Here is a 19,549-nt window from a genome sequence, read left to right as displayed (position 1 = left end):
GGGAGATCGGCAGCCTGGGGCCCGGTGAATGCATACAGAGATATGACTAAAAACACACACACACAGACACACACACACATAATAAATACAGCAACACACACAAATATACCGACATAAATATGACAAATAAAACACATAAATACACCAATACACACACAATACCACATATAAACACACAAACACACACAGATATACCAATACACATGCCAACACACACAAACACACACCGCTCATTCATTTCTATGGGGAAAATGCTAATGCTAACTATGACAACCTTAACCCCTACCCTGCCCTAACCATAACCATAAGCTAACCTAACAAAATACAAGAGTTTTTGCATTTTTAGTTTTTTCATTGCAGTCACGGATTTTTATAAAATAGAGTTTTCCCTTATGGGGACTAAGAAACTAGAAAACGGCTCTTCATAACGTTGTGGGTCCCCACAAAGTAAGGTATACCTGGACCACATACACACCCACACAAATACATGAAACACACTCTGATATACCAATACACACGCAGAGACACCAACCAAGAGAAATAACCAACACATTAGTATCACACATTACTGTGGGCAGTTTAGCGACCCCCCCCCCCCCCCCCCCCCCGCACAGTCATTCACCACTGAACCTCCTTGACAGTAGCTAAGACAAGGAAAAAAATTTAAACAGGAATTTTAATAAGCAATGCCAACAACTAAACCACAGAATTATAATACAAAGAGTATGAACATTCAGAAAAATTCAGTTTTAACAACAATACAACGATTTTTTTTAAATGAATATATAGAAAGGAAAATACAGCACATGCAAGAGAACCTCAGGGAAGCACTGGACTAAAGAAACACTCCTTAAAAACAAAATAAAATAAATCTACTGATGTTTAAACTGTGTGTAGGATATGCAGAATGCCCAACACTGAACAAAAATCCATGTAAATATGGCAGCAGCTGAAGTGAAATGAAATGCTACAGGATGTAGAGGTTAGGTTTTGTTTGGTTGGCCTTCACTGGCATTCCTGCATCTGAGGCTGCAGCCCAGAGTACACCCTCTAGCACCTTACCTATCTCAACATCACTGATCCCATATTGGAGATCGGATACACCAAGGTTAAGGCATACCCAGTGGTGCTGAGGATGCCGGACCGGCAGAACCACTGGGACGGTGCGTAGCCATTTATTCACTTTCCCGGGGTTCGATGCTGAAATCCCTCCTTCAGTGGAGGGGAAGGTGAGTGCTACGCTTCGGTCTCGCCGTGGACGTTCTCCATGTGCACCTTGAGGTAGTCGTTGCGCGTGAACTTCTTGTGGCAGAGCTGGCATTCCGCCATGGGCCGGTTGGGGTTGTGGGTCAGCTTGTGGCGGATTAACATCTTCTTCAGGCTGAAGGACAGGTCGCACACCTGCAGGGGGAGCCGTCGTTACCTCTGACATCTGCCTGCCTTGCACCTTGGTCTACAACAGTGTTTCCCAACCCAGTCCTCAGGGAACAACGGACATTCCACGGTTTTGCTTCCTTTCAGCTCCCAGCGCACCTGTACCAGGTATTCGGTGTTCCTGATTGGCTGGGAGCTGGGAGGGAGCAAAAACGTGGACTGTCTGGGCTTCCCCGAGGACTGGGTTGTGAAACACTGGTCTACTATACGACAGGGGTGATATTTGGGAGGGGGGGGGGTATTTTGAGTAGTAACATTCACCGATGAAAAACAGAGCCGTTAGACCAGTAGATCCGCATCGTGGTACCCAGGCCATATTGTCATGTGACACGGGGCCGTCACGACCATGAAAGCCATGAAATCTGCAGAGCTGATGTAGTCCCCAAAAAGTTGCTGCAGAGACACAGAACAGTGTGATCCACGTCGCAATGGAAGCAGTCCGTCAGGGAAACGGACTTTGGAAGCTTCTGTTTGGGCCGAAACACACACACCCCCCCCCCAACCCCCATCCTGCAGACACTGCGTTTCCACGTGGCTCGCAAGTAAATAAAATCCTACTGAACAAGCTGCTTAAAAACACACAAATCATCCCTTTTATGAGCGTTGATCCTCTTCCAGGTGGCACAGCGACCGCCCGGGCCGTGATGAATTATCTCCGCCATGCGCCCCCCCCTCCGCTAATCAGCTTAAGCTGCCCCATCTGGGAAGGGAGGACTTGCCCGTGGCGTTTACCAGAGCGTATAACAGGCCTGCAGAATGTGCCCGTGGATACAGCCAGTGGAGTTAAAGCTCTGGGCCTTTAGGGGGCGCAACTCCGAGGTCTGGGCAACAACTGTAAGCTCGCTGTGTTTCCAGCTTGCAGACATAAATCACATGGGAGGCCCCCTCTCCAGCGGCAACCTGTCTAAAATCATTTAAAAAAATGGATACATAAAACTGAAGACCTTTTGCATCTGCAGCAGTTTGCAAGGGACATTCCCCGGTTCTATCCTCTGTTTTCTGGATTCCTCTCCCTTCACGACGCCCTCGAATTCGCAGTACGCCTCACAGAACGCCCGGGCTGTGGCATCCGGTGACAGATCCCAGGAATGCGCCACTTTCAAAGATGACGTGGTCCGCAAAATTCTGGACGCCAAACCCGAGCAGGAGATCAGGCAGTGTGCCGGCTCTGTGGCCACTCTATCCGCCAGCGTCGGAAGGTTGTGGGTTTGGTACTACAGCCAAGCCCAACCAAAAAATTAAAGCCAAAAAAAAAGCACTTCTGTGCTTTCCTTCCAGAAGCTGCAGTGATGTATTATGGGTATTGGGGGTCCTGTTAAGAGGTCCCATGTTTGGGGGTCATATTGTTTCAGGATTCGCAAACTGGATCGGGTTGAATCCCCAAGTAAAACCGCTTGACTTTGTATACTAATTCCAATACTAATTAAAGAATCCACGGTAATAATTAAGATGAGACTTGCTAATGAGAAAAGCTCTATCAACTTTAAGGAAACATGCTTTACATGAGTAATAAAGCCTGTCTGAGGCACAGTGCGAAACAGGTGCTTTAAAGCTCATAGAAACCGTGTCACATTTAACCATGTGACTCACTTTAGCTAGAAAAGACGCGTCACGTTCTGAAAGGTTCAGGAAACGACCTGATTTATTCATCCTGGGATTCAAGCAGCCTTTAAATGGGAATTCAACGTTCATGGTGGGGGGGGGGGTGTCTTCAATTCTTTGTGCGACACTGGAAAAATCTGCGGCCTTGTTCTGGAGCCACAGTGACAGGATTGGTTTGGACAGCGCCGCACATGGGCTGTTTTCTATAACATCTCTGCGATGCTGCAGGATGTGGACATGATGTGGACGCCTCAGGACGTGAATAAAGACGCGCGGCCAATCGGACAAAGCCAGGTGAGACGCGCGGCCAATCGGACAAAGCCAGGTGAGACGCGCGGCCAATCGGACAAAGCCAGGTGAGTGGCTCAACTCGGCCTCTTTAGGTGCCTAGAAATTTCAGAAATAGGTTCAGGTGACCGTAAGAGAAAAGCCAAAGGTTAGGCGTTAGGGGTCAGGGCTCAGACTTACGTCACACTGGAAGGGTTTCTCGCCGGTGTGCGTCCTCATGTGCTCGTCCAGGCCTCGCTTCTGGCTGAAGGCCTTGTTGCACTCAATGCACTTGTAGGGTTTCTCCTGGAAGGGAGAGCATCAATGAAACTGCAGCTCGTTAGATCGGCCCGGCGCAGCGGCGAGTCCGAAGGGATCCGCATAAATCTGTACGTCCCAAAAAAACCAAAACGAAACACAGAGCATGTTTGTGAGGCGTTATTTTACCCCAAAGCTTCATGTCAGCTTTCTCTCTTAATGGCTTATGTGTGGGTATCAGAATGATCTAGAGCAGGCCTCCACGCAAGTCTGATTTAAACACATCCATCCACGTACCCATCTTCTAACCATTTATCCTGGTCAAGGTCATGGGGGAGATTTAAACAAACTTAACCAAATTTAAACAAAGTAAAGAAGATCCTGGCCAAATGAAAGGACGTTCTGACAGGTTTAAATGGATAAAGAGCAAGCCTGGGGCAGAACCCAGGAGGCCCGTTGGATGAGACGAGCTAAGGTAGCACGAGAATACGAGTAAAAAGCAGCGCCATGTCCTCCCGTAGGTACAGAGATGGGAGAAATGGGGGGGGGGGGGGGGGGGGTGAGCATCCACATCGCTGTCCCCACACCTGGAGGGCATTTAAGCACTCAAAGCAAGCCAGCCTCCTCCCCCCCACCCCATCCGCCTCCTCCCAGGCCGCGCTGAGACGTAAAAGCCCTGAAATCAGAGACGGCAACAAAACCCATCAAACTAAACGCAGAGGGACGACTGGGAGAAGGCAGCATGCATACGAGGCATGAGAAACACATGGGCCTTTAACACGGGATGTGGGACAGGGAGATAGACTGGGACTTCAGAGGACATGCATGCATTAGGGGTGGCGCACACTAGTCGAGTGGAATTTACTAAGTGCCGTACAACAGCGAGGAGCAGGCTTACCGGCTGGATCATGCACGAGTTCCGCTTTCCTCCCCAAGTCTTACACCGACATTTCAGTCTTTCGTCTTTTGCACTTAAATGGAAGTCATAGCCAACTAGTGTTATTGTTGTATAAATTATCGCTGCTGAGTTGCAGTCTGTTGTTTCTACTTGTTAATATTCCATGAAAAATGTTTGTGTATGAGCCATTTGTTGTCAGCATATGCGTTCAGTTTTGCGAATAGAGATTGTTGCTTGTTGCAAACTATTCCCTGCTCCTGTGGTTTTATTAATGACGCCATCTGTGATGTCAACTTTAAAAAATCTGATCTCGTGCAACCCCTAGCACGCATGCACACACACACAATTCTGTCCATACATGTGTTACTGTCCTGAGCCTGTCCATACAAGTGTCTCTGTACTGAGCCCTTCTATGCAGGTGTCTTTGTATTGAGCCTGTCCATACAGGTGTCTCTGTACTGAGCCCTTCTATGCAGGTGTCTTTGTATCGAGCCTGTCCATACAGGTGTCTCTGTACTGAGCCCTTCTATGCAGGTGTCTTTGTATTGAGCCTGTCCATACATGTCTCTCTGTACTGAGCCCTTCTATGCAGGTGTCTTTGTATTGAGCCTGTCCATACATGTCTCTCTGTACTGAGCCCTTCTATGTAGGTGTCTTTGTATTGAGCCTGTCCATACAGGTGTCTCTGTACTGAGCCCTTCTATGTAGGTGTCTTTGTATTGAGCCTGTCCATACAGGTGTCTCTGTACTGAGCCCTTCTATGCAGGTGTCTTTGTATTGAGCCTGTCCATACAGGTGTCTCTGTACTGAGCCCTTCTATGCAAGTGTCTTTGTATTGAGCCTGTCCATACAGGTGTCTCTGTATTGAAACCATGGACACTGTTACCATGGAGAATCGGACCCCCGCCAGACAGTATGACAATAAGTGGAGACAGCCTGTCACCCCACCCCATGTAGCCTGGCGGGCCCTGATAGCAGTCAGGGAGCCAAGGGTGGGCCAGGCAGACATACTGGGGAGGTGGGGTGCCAGGACTGGGACGGCGGTTGAGGAAAATGGGATGGGTGGCAGGGAGAATGGGGACCGTCTGCTGGAAACCACATACACAGGCAAATTCTGTTACACTACTCCGTAAGATACTCAGCCATATAATTGAGTAAAAGAGCAACTATTGATTCCATATAGAAGCAAGCACTGTGAGTACTCATGAGTACTGTTCATAAGCAGCCTGGTGCATGGTCAGGTCCAGCCTCATTCAATCCATTCCAGCCCTTCTGGCCCCCCGGCCCGGTCCAAATCTGCTATGCGGCAGCGAGGCAGCTTCCTTCCCAGGCCTGTTTACCAAATCTCCAGCAGTCAGGTCGAGATCCCCAAGACACCGGGGTCAGAGTCCAAGCCCCCCCCCTGCTGCTGAACCCCTGGAACCAGCCCGCTCGAGTTTCCTGGCTAAAACAAACAAATAAAAAGCCAGCATTTAATCTCTCAGTCGACACGTTTCCTCGGCAGAGTCCATTTAGCAAACAAATTGGGAATCGTATGGCTTTATTTACACAAACGAGGACCCGGCTGCCCCTGAAAAGATTCCAGCTTCTGCAGGGCCTCTCATTTCCCATCTTTCCTTCTGGAAATTTCCGTGCAGGACGTCGCGGGAATGACTCAAACCAGGGGCGCTTCTAGGGTTTGAAAAAAATAGGGTGGCTGAAGCCTCGCTATGTAGGGTCTGGAACCACCTACGAGTCAAAAGCTAGCATCTTGATGCGTTTTAACTCACGGCTGCCGAATGTCACTGTCCCACCACCCCTCCCATCTTCATCTGAGTGTTACGGGTAATTCCTCACTCCTCCTGCGCCCCTCAAGGTTGGCTGACCCCAAAAACTGCTGGCCAGTCTATAAAGACGCCACCAACACCCAACCCCCCCTCCCCCAATCGCAAAGGGTTCCTTAAGTGTTTGAGTCCCGCAGCTGGTCCATCAAAAGGAAGCCTTCTGGACTGGCATCCTGCTGAAGCAGAGGGCACAGCAGCAGGGGCTGTGGCAGGGAACCTCACAATGGGAAGTCGGTGTCGGAGTTAGATCAGATAAAATGCCGCGACTCTCCACCCCCTAAGCTAGCCCACCATTCCTGATCTGATCGATAAGAACCCACTAGCTCATTTGTTTGGGTGGTCTAGCCCAGTAGGCTGGTGGGCAAGTCAGGAGAGCCTGTGGGATGCTGGGAAGGCTGGCTTTCATTTGCGGGCTCATGGGAGGCGTGCTCCGGACCCCAAAACCGAAAAAGCAGCAAGACAAGCGCCCGACCACCCTGCCTGGTATGGGGCTGGGCTTGTGTTCCAGGGACGTACACATGGATGTCTCCGGCAATGCCACTGGTAAACTGGGCCTTCTGGAAACTTCCACGGCCTTCCTGAGAGTTACCTTCATCTTTCGCCATAAAACATACGCGTATCACTGAGGATGCTCTGGGGCGGCATGTCTTAGCCGGGGAGAGGGGAATTCCTGGCTAACGGAATCCCAGAGGTCCCGAATCAACCAATAAGCCCAACTTACTGCCGCCTCTAGCCAGCTCACGCTAATGACCTGCAGTGAAGCCCCAACCCCCTCCAGCAAGCCCCACCCACCAACTCGCGCCGTACAGCGAATGTATTCCATAACCGCGAGTCAGCCTCGTGCCAAAAGAAGCCTGCGAATGCCCTGCCTTCTCCACCTCCTTCCAAGCAGACGGCAGCCCCTAGGGCATCCTGGGAAGTACCCAGGAAGGTGTAGCACACAAACAGACTCGCGCTCCTGAAACGCACCTGTGTTCTGACACGCGACTTGATCGGCGGGATTTCCCTACATATGGGGTGTGAGGGCTGGGGGGGGGGGGGGGGGTGGGGCAACTGTGCTGGGCTTATGCTTATAACGACCTGGAAAGCCCACAGCCAATAGCGAAAGAGCGACTTCATGGTGGGAACAAGAGAAGACTGCAGACAGATTATAGCTATCCTAAAAAGCAACGCAAATACAGAGACAAACACCAATAAAAAGTGGACGGCAACAGAAACTAAGGTAAATTAAAAAAGCACCATCTCCCCTCTCTGGGGCTGGGAAGCTGCTGTTGCATTATGGGCCGGATGTTGTCGTTGTTGAGTGTCAGCCGAAAAGCTGCCATGGCAGAAATGCTACTGATGTCGATAAAAGCCTTTACGCTTCTCCAAAGCTTTCCCCGCAGCCCTAACCCATCAGGTGACTGCCTCCTTTACCGGCCCAGCACTGCTGTCGTACATCTGAAGCAGCCTGAAGCTCCCAGCTTCTCTGTCAGTGTGTTAGACCCCATTCAGAGGGAGTATCTCAGACAGCCAATCATAACCGAGCTCCTGGGCATTGGTGTCATAAATGTTTAGAGTATAATTCTAGTCGAGGGGTCTCTACTAAACCCATATTATGGAGTCCACATTAAACCCCGAACCAAAACCTAGAGCAGTGGTTCTCAATAGGATTAGGCTCAGAACCTACATTTTCATTTGGTGATTAAGTCACAACCCAAATTTTAAAAAATTCAAACCAAAAACAATAAACGGAACATACTGCCAGCATAGCAGCACGGTGCCTTCATGCACTGTTAAAAAAACAAAGTCTGAGGTTAGAACAAAAAAATATTTGTTTTTAACCACAAACTAAGAAACGGTGCTCTGAGGGAGGTCAGCCTCCTCTGATGTGATGAGTGTTAATTTGTTAACGATGGTGTAAATGGAGGAGAGTAACTCTCCACCGCTGTCATTTTCACCCGCAAAGACAAAATCGGATCAACAGTGGAGAGAGAGAAAGAGGGGAGGGATCTTAGCGGAGCTTGTTATGAATGTGACTCTGGAGGGGGGGGGGGGGGGTAACGACAGCACGCGTGCTAAAGTGTGTGGGGCGTCCGTCTAGAATGTAACGCCGCACCGGGGCGTGATGGACCGCAGATGCTCGACGTCCTTTCATGTGCGGTGACCCTTTCAGCTGACATTAAGAACATTCCAGAAAGAGAAAGCTCTGGAGAGGACACTCGGGCATCCTTCAAACCTGCCTTTGGATAGCAAGTGAGGCGCGACTGGCTGTGGGCCCAGAAAGGGCTTTAAGAAGACTGCCATCAACATGGCTGCTTGTGGTCATGTGGAGGGGGCGGGGTTATGGATGGGGTAAACAGCTATTGGCTGGAGGCCAAATCACTCCAGCATGTGGATGTTGATGGGGGTGGGGCTTCACTTACCCGGGTGTGAGTGCGAATGTGCATCTTCAGCCCGTCGTTCTTGCTGAAGGCCTTGTCGCAGTAGGGGCACTGGTACGGGCGCTCACCTGGAATGGAGAAAGGGGGCGGGTCAGGGGGGGAGGAGACAGAGGCAGGGAAGTTGTCATAGCGACGACCTCCAATGGCTGACAGTTTTCCTTCATAGGAGGAGATATATATATATATAGATATATAGAGGTATATGTAGGTGCTCCAACACTTGAGGTTATGTCAAAATGAACCAATCATGTTATCAGTTGAATGTGATATGATAAACGATGATAAATAACTACTATCACTGAATAAGTAAACATCTAATAAAAAAAATACCTAACTAAATACTAGTAACTGAAAAGAAAATAACTTTAAATACAAGTTTATTTGGCTAAACACAGAAAGAAAAACACTGTACGATATGTTGTTGGACATCATAAGTGATGTTTTACGCTCGCAATTGCTACAACAGAGGCCGGGAGCGTAGATGTGTGGATGTCGTCACCACCCCTCATCAGTATAAAGTATCATACGGCATATCGCTATCCTGGAAACGGATCAAAATTCAAGCTGTCTGCTGAATGTGCATCACTACTGCGCCATCATGAAGTTGAAATATGACTATGCACGACTATGCACTGCATCAATGTACGTTACTTATTACAACGCGATGCTGCTACGACTTCTGTCTTGTCTTGTCTTTCGCACAATGTCTTGTCGTGCCTTGTTTTTAAGTTTTAATTCTTATTTGCACTAGTATCTGGACACTGCAGACCTCGAGCTTCGCCATCTCGTCCCACCTTATAATTTATATGGTTGAGATGACAATAAAGTTCACTTTGACGTTGACTTGAAATATCCTAAGTTGGACCATCTCAGAGTGAGGAGCATCTGTTAAGACAGACCCAGGTGAAGCAGGAAGCTCAGCGCTGTTTATGTATGCCTTACCCAATTACTCAATTACTCAATTACACAATTACCCCAGAGGTCAGGGCGCAGCAGGGCAGACACCGTAACAGCGGGCTGCTTGCCTTACAGGCCCAGCGGAGATAAGCAGAGCTATAGTAATAATAAACACTAATAATGCTAATAATAACATTACTAACGGGCCTGTGGCTCATTCTGGGCCTGACGGGAGCCGCAGAACCAGCTCCAGGTCTCACACCCATTTCCTCTCGGCCGCGTGGGGGGTGGACTCCAGGCCGCGATATCGTCCAGGGGTGGGGGATCAAAGAGGGGCTCAGAGATGCTATCAGCGGCAGCCGGATTGCTGGCGAGCAGCGATGGGGCCGTCAGTCAGGGGCCCGCCGCAATGTGGATTCGTTTACCCCCTCGGAGGAGCGTATTAGGGGCAGAAAACAAAAAAGCTGAGGGCCGTGTTCAATCAGCCGGGTGTAGGGTGGCAGGGCTTGTGTGCGGCCGGTCCTGCCCAGACATTCCATGGGGGGGGTCGATGTCTCCGCCTCAGCATGGATGGCGCCCCCTGCTGGTATCCGCCGCCTCCTCTGTGAAGAGGAGGAGATTCGCCCCACTCCCACACCCCCTCCCCCAGGGTTCAGCCTCAATCGGCGCACTGGTTTGAATTACAGCCGTCCGCACGCGGCCAAAGCAAACCGAATAGATGGGACGACTGCGCGGCTAAAACCCGCCCCCTTTACGCTGACACGTCCAATCAGCAGTCGGCTGACGTGCGCCGCATGCGGCCGACAGGTGACAAGCCTGCTTTCAAACACAGCCGCGGAGACAGGGGATTTAAAGTGACCTGTTCCCCTTTTACCGTCTTTACCGTTCCGGCCACTGCAATGTTCATTTTGTTAGTTGCGTTTTTCCATTTTATTTATGTAGTGTTTTTATCAGAGGCGACGTGCATTTCAGAAAGCTGGGTCCGACAGTCCCTGGAGCTACTGGGGGATGAGGGCCTTGCTGAAGGGCCCAGCAGTGACATCGCTCCAAAGACCATGGAATCCGAACAGACATCCTAACCCGTTGAGACACACCGTCCCCATTCTGAATCATTGATTTTTATAAAAATAACAGATTTATTGAATATGGTCAGTTTCAAGCAAAAATAACAACCAGAACTGAAGTAACTGATACTTGAAAATGGACCTCACCAAAGGGGGAAGGTGGGGGGGGGGGGGCAACCGTTCGGAGTCGTCAGCAGTGCGGCAGTGAAACGCAATTGAGTGTCGCTCACTGGAATTTTACACGCCCGCAACGGAATGCGAGTCTGCGTGCCGCAGTGTAACGGAATGCGGTTTCATATCCTGCGGCATAATGCGACGTAATCTAATCTAATGCGACGGAGTGCGGCTCAGCGTAATTCGGGGGGATTCGGCGCAATTGCACGTGATCCTGGGTAATTCGGCGTAATGCAAGTCGGTCCACTAATGGCTGGTGGAGAATCCCATTACAGCCGGCCAGATGGGTGAATGAGGGAACCGAGAAGTCATGGGGTGCCTGGTGTGTGTGTGTGTGTGTGTGCGGTACAGAGAGGAACGTGCCTTAATGAGATGTTGTGTTACGGCTGTTTGGGGGGTATAAACAGCCCCCCCCAACCCCGACAGATCCTGTTCTCTAATGGGATTAACAGACAGGGTAATTTCACAGAGTTTAGGAGGCGTGAAGTTTGCCATCCTGCAGCAGGGGTTGGGGGGGTAGCCTGTTTGAAGGTCCCCCCCCCCCCCACAATGGCAGAATTCGTGCCAGGCGTGCAGCTGCAGAACGCCCCCTGTTGCTTTTGGGGTGGTACTAGCACGCACATCTTCGCCTGAGGGGGCATTGCAGGGGGCGTGCCGGGTCATGCAAAGCGATCCAAATACACGCATAACTGATTGTGAAACAGCTGGTCACACCCTCGCTGACTTCACGAACAGACACACACGAAGATTACACACAGGCTGGCAGTGAACCCAGGGCAGGTTATGCTTGGCCAACCCTAACAGACACCTCCTACTGGCACTCCAAGGTTGCTTCTCCTCTGCTGCTTCCAAAAATGGCCCACTAGCAAAGGAACTGAGGTCTGTCTCCTATGCTGGCAATGACGACCAGTAGTACCAGTACAACCAGATAGCCCAAATCCAATAAAGTAGCCCCGATCTAGTAAGGACTGACCAATGAGGGCTGTCCAGTAGAAACGGAACCAATAAGGCAGCCCCGATCCAGTACGGACTGACCAATGAAGACAGTCCAATAGAAACTAAACCAATAAGGCAGCCCCGCTCCAGAACGGACTGACCAATGAAGACAGTCCAATAGAAACTGAACCAATAAGGCAGCCCCGCTCCAGTAAGGACTGACTAATGAGGGCTGTCCAGTCGAAACAGAACCAATAGAGCAGCTTCATCCAGAAGAGCCCAGAGGGGCCCTGAGCTGTGGGCTGCCAGTCCCCTGAGGGAAGCCTCCACAGCCAGGCCTGCAGGCCATTAGCAGACTCCCCCCACCCCCCAAAGGCTAATGGGGGGGTCGGACGTGGCAGCACCCTGCCACTTGACCCATACTTCGATGCCATTCCCGCTTTGGCTGATCTTTTATCCACCACACAGCTTTTCCTGCTTAATAAGCACATACGTATGATGCAGATGAGAACAGCGTGCGAGAGAAGTAAGACCCCCCCCCCCCAGGACACAACCGCGTGGAAGCTGGGAGTGGAAGAGGTCACAAGGGCCTTGGGGGGGCAGGGAGGTACTTGTTGTGGGTGAGTTAGATTCTCCGCACACACACACAAGATATGAGGCATTATTAGGTTTTGATGTCTTACCCACACACACAGGATCAGATCCCTCTATTCGGCCTTCTGTGCAGCCCCGGCGTGAGTAACATCGGACCGGGCCCGACACACGCAGCAGGATCCCCCCACTCCATACCATCTCAGCGCCAAGAGGGGTGTAGCTATCATATCAGAGTGATGGGGGGGGGGGGGGGGGCAAAGGGAGGGGTCCCATTACCCCCCCCCCCCCAACCCCACATACAAGCCACGGACCTTGCATGTCAGCACCCATGCTCGGCATGCGACGGGGCAGCCCGCTCTGGGAAATCACCCTTCACCCCCAGGGCTGAGAGCCGGGGCCAGCCTCTTCCTCCACCCCCCTGCGTCTCCTCAGAGGCATGTTCTCTCCAGTATGATAGGCCTCCGCTGCACACAGCTGTGCTTGCTTGGTGGGGGGAGGGGCAGGCTGCGGGCGCTGGAGTTTTATAAGCAGCAGGTGGCATGTGGGGGCGGGTAAGCAGGTTGGGATCTCATAGGGATAACCACTTAACTGGATAACCGAGTAAGGAGGGTACGGTCAGGGCACTGAGAGGAGGGTATGGTCAGGATACAGAGAGGAGGGTACGGTCAACCCTCTGGGTACAAAGAGGAGAGAACGGTTAGGGTACAGTCAGGAGGGTACGGTCAGGGTACAAATAGTAGGGTACGGTCAGGGCACAGAGAGGAAAGTACGGTCAGGGCACAGAGAGGAGGGTACATTCGGGGTACAGATAAGAGGGTACGGTCAGTCCCTGTACGGTACAGAGAGGAGGGTATGGTCAGGATACAATGAGGAGGGTATGGTTAGCCCTCTGGGTACAAAGAGGAGAGTATGGTCAGGGTACAGACAGGAGGGTTTGGTCAGCGTACAGAGAGGAGGGTACAGTCAGGATACAAAGAGGAGGGTACGGTCAGGGTACACTGAGGAGGGTATGGTCAGCCCTTGTACGGTACAGAGAGGAGGGAATGGTCAGGGCACAGAGAAGAGGGTACGGTGTGTCCCTGTATGGTACAGCAAGGAGGGTACAGTCAGGACACAGAGAGGAGGGTAATGTCAGGATACAGAGAGGAGGGTACGGTCAGCCCTCTGGGTACAAAGAGGAGAGTATGGTCAGGGTACAGACAGGAGGGTACGGTCAGGGAACACAGAGGAGGGTATGGTCAACCCTTGTATGGTACAGAGAGGAGGGTATGGTCAGGGCACAGAGAGGAGGGTACGGTTAGCCTCTGGTTACAGAGAGGAGGGTACAGTCAGTCCCTGCACGGTACAAACAGGAGGGTTAGAGTCAGGTTACAGACAGAAGGGTACAGTCAGGATACAGAGAGGAGGGTACATTCAAGGTAAAGAGAGGAGGGTATGGTCAGGGTACAGAGAGGAGGGTATGGTCAGCCCTCTGGGTACAGACAGTAGGGTACAGTCAGGATACAGAGAGGAGTGTACGGTCAGTCCTTGTACGGTACAGAGAGGAGGGTACAGTCAGGGCACAGAGAGGAGGGTACGGTCAGTCTCTGGTTACAGAGAGGAGGGTATGGTCAGGGCACAGAGAGGAGGGTATGGTCAGTCCCTGTACGGTACAGAGAAGAGGGTACAGTCAGGGCATACAGAGGAGGGTACGATCAGCCTCTGGTTACAGAGAGGCGGGTACGGTCAGTCCCTGTACGGTACAGACAGGAGGGTTACGGTCAGGGTACAGACAGAAGGGTATACTCAGGATACAGAGAGGAGGGTACATTCAGGGTACAGAGAGGAGGGCATGGTCAGGGTACAGAGATGAGGGTATGGTCAGCCCTCTGAGTACAGACAGGAGGGTTACGGTCAGGGTACAGAGAGGAGTGTACATTCAGGGTACAGAGAAGAGGGTATGGTCAGGGTACAGAGAAGAGGGTACAGTCAGGGTACAGAGAGGAGGGCACGGTCAACCCTCTAAGAACACAAAGGAGGGTATAGTTAGCCCCTGGAGACAGACACGTTTCTTTGTTCTGTGCGATAACCGTGTTTGATCTCCCTCCCGCTCAGATCCTTTTCATCTTGAATTCTTCTAATTTATGCATCTCTGACAGCCCTGACAGGTTTCCTGGGAAAACCAGCAAAGTTACCTCTCTGGTCTGATGGCACAGTTCTGGGGAGCATCTTCAAAGGAAGACCGCGGACTGACATGGTTGCGCACGGTCGGAGGCCAGACAGACGTCATCGTCGGCACCGCCGGACCCTCACGGATCACGCCGGGCAGGGTGAGCGAAACGACGTCTTAAAAACATCGAATTTCAAAAAAAACGATCGCCGCATGCTTTCTTCGGAGTTAAAGTCTCAGATCGCTCATCGCCGTAATCCCACAGCAGCGGGAAAGCAAACAACCCCTGGATTTAGGTCTCAAATGCCCTGAGAGGATCTGTCAGTGCTGGCCGCTTCGCCATCCATGGGGGTCCTTTGTAGAAGTTTGTTTACGCAAAGATAAAACTTCCATCTTTATTCCCCATGCCCGACGGGAGACAAAACAATATCTGGAATGAGGGGGGAAAAAAAGCATCACAATGACTTCAAAACCACCAGCAGTTCTGCCAATGCGTCACCCCGCCCCCCCACCATCCATCTGATGGTTTGAGCCAGGCCATTCCACGTGGCAGGCAGGGTCCGATCCGACCATCTCCATAAGCCCTGTGGAGCTCTGCCAACCTGATTTCACCCCTGTTCTGTGTGGGTGGGGTCAAATCAAAGACTGATCGTCAGGAGATGAATGACGGGAGGAAATGGGGGATTAACTTTGTGTTCCCATCTCCCCCAACCCCCCCCCCCCCCCCCTTTGTGTCCACCCCCCTCACCTTGTGATCCTCTGAGCCTCAACACGCCAACCCTGCTAATATGGGGACTATTCATTATATTTCAAATTTCCAGAGATCATTAATTACATTTAGGGGGCTGTAAAAAAAAAAAAACATTCATAAAAATCGTAATAGCAGACAAGGGGGGGGGGGGGGGGGATCCAGAGGACACTGGTTTCTCAGAGTTCCTGAAGCTGGGTTTTCCCGGCACGCGTTAAACAAGATGTGCTGCAGCCAATCGCGGAGGCCGTCATAGAGAGTGGGGAATGAGGATTTACTGTGAAGTGTCAGAGCCAGCATCTGCGCAAACAGAACCTGGCTGTCATGGATCGGCACCGGGTTGGTTCCCCCGGCCCACTTGGCCGGGCCCGGCACCACAGCGATGACGGGAAACAAAACAGGGCAGAAAAGAAGCTGTGGATCGTGAGAGAGAGGATGGGGCTGATTTACGGCCAGCGCCACCCCTGAGGTCGCCCCGCAGGACGGCTGCCTTTCTTCCTAGTGTTTTTCCCTCTCTGAGATGCCCAAACAAGCTCCCCGCCCCAGCATTCCCAGAATCCCAGTGTCTTGTTTACTCTCAGGCGCCTGTATGTATAACTCCCGCCGGTGATCCCTGTAGGGGGTGTCGTCCTGCTTTCGTGCCTCACGCTGCCCTCGCCCCTGCCGGGACCTACCAGAGGCTGGCCCCCAAATGCCCCGCGCTCGTTTTGGGGGGGGGCTGCGTGGTCTCTATTAGGACATGAAAGCTGGGAGGGACTGGAGCGTTTAAGCTGTATAAGGCCCCGTGCGTGTGATGGAGTGAAGGCATTTTGTGGAGGAAATTCATTTGGAAAAAGGTCTCCGCGGATTTATGAGGGTATATCCTTGCAGGGTGAGGAGTCTTCCTCAGCAGGGGGATGAAGGCACAAGGGCTGTGTGCATCAGGTGGTTCAGCATGTGTATGAGGACCCCCGAAAGATGGCATGGAAGGATTTATGTAAAGATGGATGGATAGATGTATGCATAGATTGATGGATGATTATTAGATATATACAGATGTATAGATGGATGAATGTATGGACGTAAGGATGGACAGATGGATTTATGGATGTGTGGATTTTGGTTACATGAATGCAGGACACAATAACACATGGATAAAGAAACTGTCCAGCAGGTCTTATCTAATGCAAATACCGTCACTGTGAGTTCCCAGCATGCCTCGCTCCCTGCACCCCTGTGCACCCCACACGCAGATTCACACACTAAGCCGGGGAGGGGGGCGGCCATTGTCCATCCTCATTGGTATTCCGGCGTCCGCAGATAAAGGGAGAAACGACAGGGAAAACGCGGGGGGCAGCAGGGGGACAGAGCCGAAGGGGGGCTGGGGGTTCTGCCAGGGGGTGACACCAAGTGCAGATACTTCTTCACAAAACCAGCTGGACATGTCTGCGGAGGCGGCCCACTCAAACAGGAGGCGTAACTTCATCCGGCCCACTTACTAGGGACTACCAAAATCACACCAAGGCAACAGGTTCACTTCCTGTTATACCGTACAATATAGCATCCATCAGCTGGCCCAGAGCATTCTGGGTAGATGTATTGTGAGCAGGGACGCAAATAAGGGCATGGATACCCTGGTAGATTCACGAGGTACAGCATTTCACAGGAGCCCTTAAATATGCAAAATTCGGAATTTCACTGGACGCGGGGGCTCAAGGAGGCATTTTGTTACAGGACCCAGGATTTCTAGCTGCATCCCTGACTGCGAGGGAGGGGAGTGCAGGCTATTCAGACTGAGGCGGGGTGGGGAGGCGTACCAAATCGGAGAGGAACAGATGACGAGGTGGGAGTGGAAATAAAACAGGAAGTGACACGAGGTCCTCTTCCTGTAGGCTGGCAGACGTGGACAGGCCCAGAATCACAGAACCTCACAGGACTGGCGGTGGGCGCGGGTGTTGGTGTTGGAACTGGAGAGCGGAAAGGGTGAGGCGGGATGTGATGGACTCACCGGTGTGGCTGCGGATGTGGACCCTCAGCGTGCCGTTGCTGGCGAACTTCTGTCCACAGTAAAGGCAGATCTTCTCCTTCTCGCCCGTGTGAGTCTGTCAGGGTGGAATGGATGCGCTCACTGATCCAGTCGCTGTCCCCCCCATCCCCACCCCGCCCCCAGCGTAGGTATGACACGCCGCATTCGACTCGCCTAACCCCACATGCAGTAACCTGGGCCAGTGTTTACGATTCGCCTGCCTCGGTTTCTCTTTGGCCTCAGAGTTAAATAAGGCAGATTCCGTTTTATCCTACCGCAAACTGGCCACTTTGCTTTCAAGTTTATGCTTCTGTTGTGCTGGTGCGGCCTCCCACTCCCCCCACCCCCCTCAGAACCCGCATCAATCTTCCGAAAGGGGATGTTTTTCCAGTAAAAGCTTTCTTCGTTACCGAGTCCCCGTCATATGGTTCCGTTTGCCGTCCCACCACAAGACGCTGTAAAAGCACGACGCACCGCATAACTTGACGTGTATATCAGGGAAGATGAACGGCAGGTCATGGAAACAGACAGCAAACACACAAAAAGAGAGATTAATCGCAGAAGGTCGCTGTGGGGCTTCCCCTGAAACGGGGGAACAGTGGCATGAGCCTGTCCTACCACAGCTGGCCTCTAGGAGCCAGTGTGGAGCAGGGGGATCGGCCAGCACAGGATGTCGTGCTGTTACTCGCAGTGTGAACCCGTCGGGATGTCGGGGTGCTGCTTTTCAGGGAGTGCCGTGGGGAAGCAGACCAGCAAAGACACTAGAACACTGCAACCTTAACTGCAGGATGGTGAACATGGAAATAAGCCACACTTCTTAAATAACAAGGATGTGCAGCAGAAGCAGGGCTACACTCAGTCCAGAATAATGAAGGTCTCACATCTCTCCCATGAATAAAGAGTCCCTGTCTCACATCTGTCCTACTAATACAAAATCCCTGTCTCACATCTCTCCTATGAATAAATAGTCCCTGTCTCACATCTGTCCTACTAATACAAAATCCCTGTCTCATATCTGATCTACTAATACAAAATTTACGTGTCACATCTGTCCTATTAATAGAGTCCCTGACTCACATCTGTCCTATTACGTCTGTCTCACATCTGTCCTACTAGTAGTCTCTTTCTCACATCTGTCCTAGTAATACAAAATTCACGTCTCACATCTGTCCTCTTAATAGAATTTGTCTCACATCTGTCCTAGTAATACAATCCATGTCTCACATACGTCCTTTTAATGGAGTCCCTGTCTAACATCTGTCCTGTTAATAAAGAGTCCCTGCCTCACATCTGTCTTCGCTGTACGAAACCCGAAAAACTGATGAAATTCAATAATAAAACAAGTTTTTGGCATTTCTTCTGGTCTTTTCAAAGATTAAAAAAAAAAAAAAAAAAACGCTCCAGTTCTGCAGGACGTCTCCAAATCGTGAAGAGAGGAGTCTGTCTCGCCCAGAAGGGGCCGCAGAGTGTGCAGGCCTCGCCACACCAGCATGCAGCGAGCAGCGGGGCGGCGGCGCCTCACACAGGCCGAGAGCGGTGCTCCAGCATCGATGCGTCCGCCAGGCTCTAAAGCCTCGCCCCAAATTACAGAGCTATCAGGAAGGACGGCAAGGCCCGGCACTGCTAGGAGGCCGGAATAAAAGCAAAGGTGCAGAATAAACAGAAATTAAACAACAGATCCTGGCTGAGCACCAGAGGAAAAAGCAAAATTGCACATAATAGGTGTCCTGTAGGGCGGCGCTCTTTTCTGTTGCAGGTTCCTGCCTCCTCCCTAGAGAGGATTGCAGCTAATCTGTCACACGCCAGGGTTCGCAAGGTAGTATGTTAGTAATGTATTTGGTCCCGTGCCAAGGCAGGATTCGCTCTCAGCCCGAGCCCCCGGACACGCCGGCACGTTATGGCCCCCAGATCCACCCCGGGACCTCTCCAGTGCCTTAAAACCCCACTAGGGCTAAACGTCGTCTCTAATTACGAAGAAAAATGTGTGTGATGGCTTTTGCAGTCACGGGAGAAGCGTGTAAAAGCGGAGGGGGTGGGGGGGGGGGATTTTAAAGCATTTATGGTCAAAATAAAAAGTACTGCGTGATCCCGGCTGGACCAGAAAAACACAAAGACTAAGCCTGCGTGTTTATGTAAGACACCAAGATTTACAGCACCGCCAAAAATTGTCACTGTGGGAATTAAAAATCAAAAAAGGAACATTTATTCATCAGTGTTTCATGTTCAGTTCGACGTCTAGAGTTGGGTATGATTATAGAGTCGGCCGACCTCATAATT

At 51.3% G+C, this 19,549-nt stretch overlaps 1 protein-coding gene across 6 annotated transcripts in view; it reads right to left on the bottom strand.

Moving 5' to 3' along the window:
* Positions 1-658: 658 nt before the first annotated feature.
* The window catches only part of prdm5 (PR domain containing 5), a 40,521-nt gene continuing 21,630 nt past the window's right edge, over positions 659-19,549 (bottom strand). For all 6 annotated transcript variants that reach the window (XM_072710502.1, XM_072710505.1, XM_072710503.1 and 3 more), the window contains exons 13-16: positions 17,255-17,348; positions 8,688-8,773; positions 3,505-3,609; positions 659-1,401 (exon numbers count right to left, since the gene is read on the bottom strand). In XM_072710502.1, the coding sequence (XP_072566603.1) occupies positions 1,237-1,401; positions 3,505-3,609; positions 8,688-8,773; positions 17,255-17,348 (450 nt within the window). In that variant the 3' untranslated portion in view covers positions 659-1,236. The remainder of the gene's footprint in view (positions 1,402-3,504; positions 3,610-8,687; positions 8,774-17,254; positions 17,349-19,549) is intronic.

Source organism: Paramormyrops kingsleyae, chromosome 4, assembly GCF_048594095.1.
Source record: "Paramormyrops kingsleyae isolate MSU_618 chromosome 4, PKINGS_0.4, whole genome shotgun sequence".
Lineage (NCBI taxonomy): Eukaryota > Metazoa > Chordata > Actinopteri > Osteoglossiformes > Mormyridae > Paramormyrops > Paramormyrops kingsleyae.
This window is presented reverse-complemented; position numbering and strand designations above follow the sequence as displayed.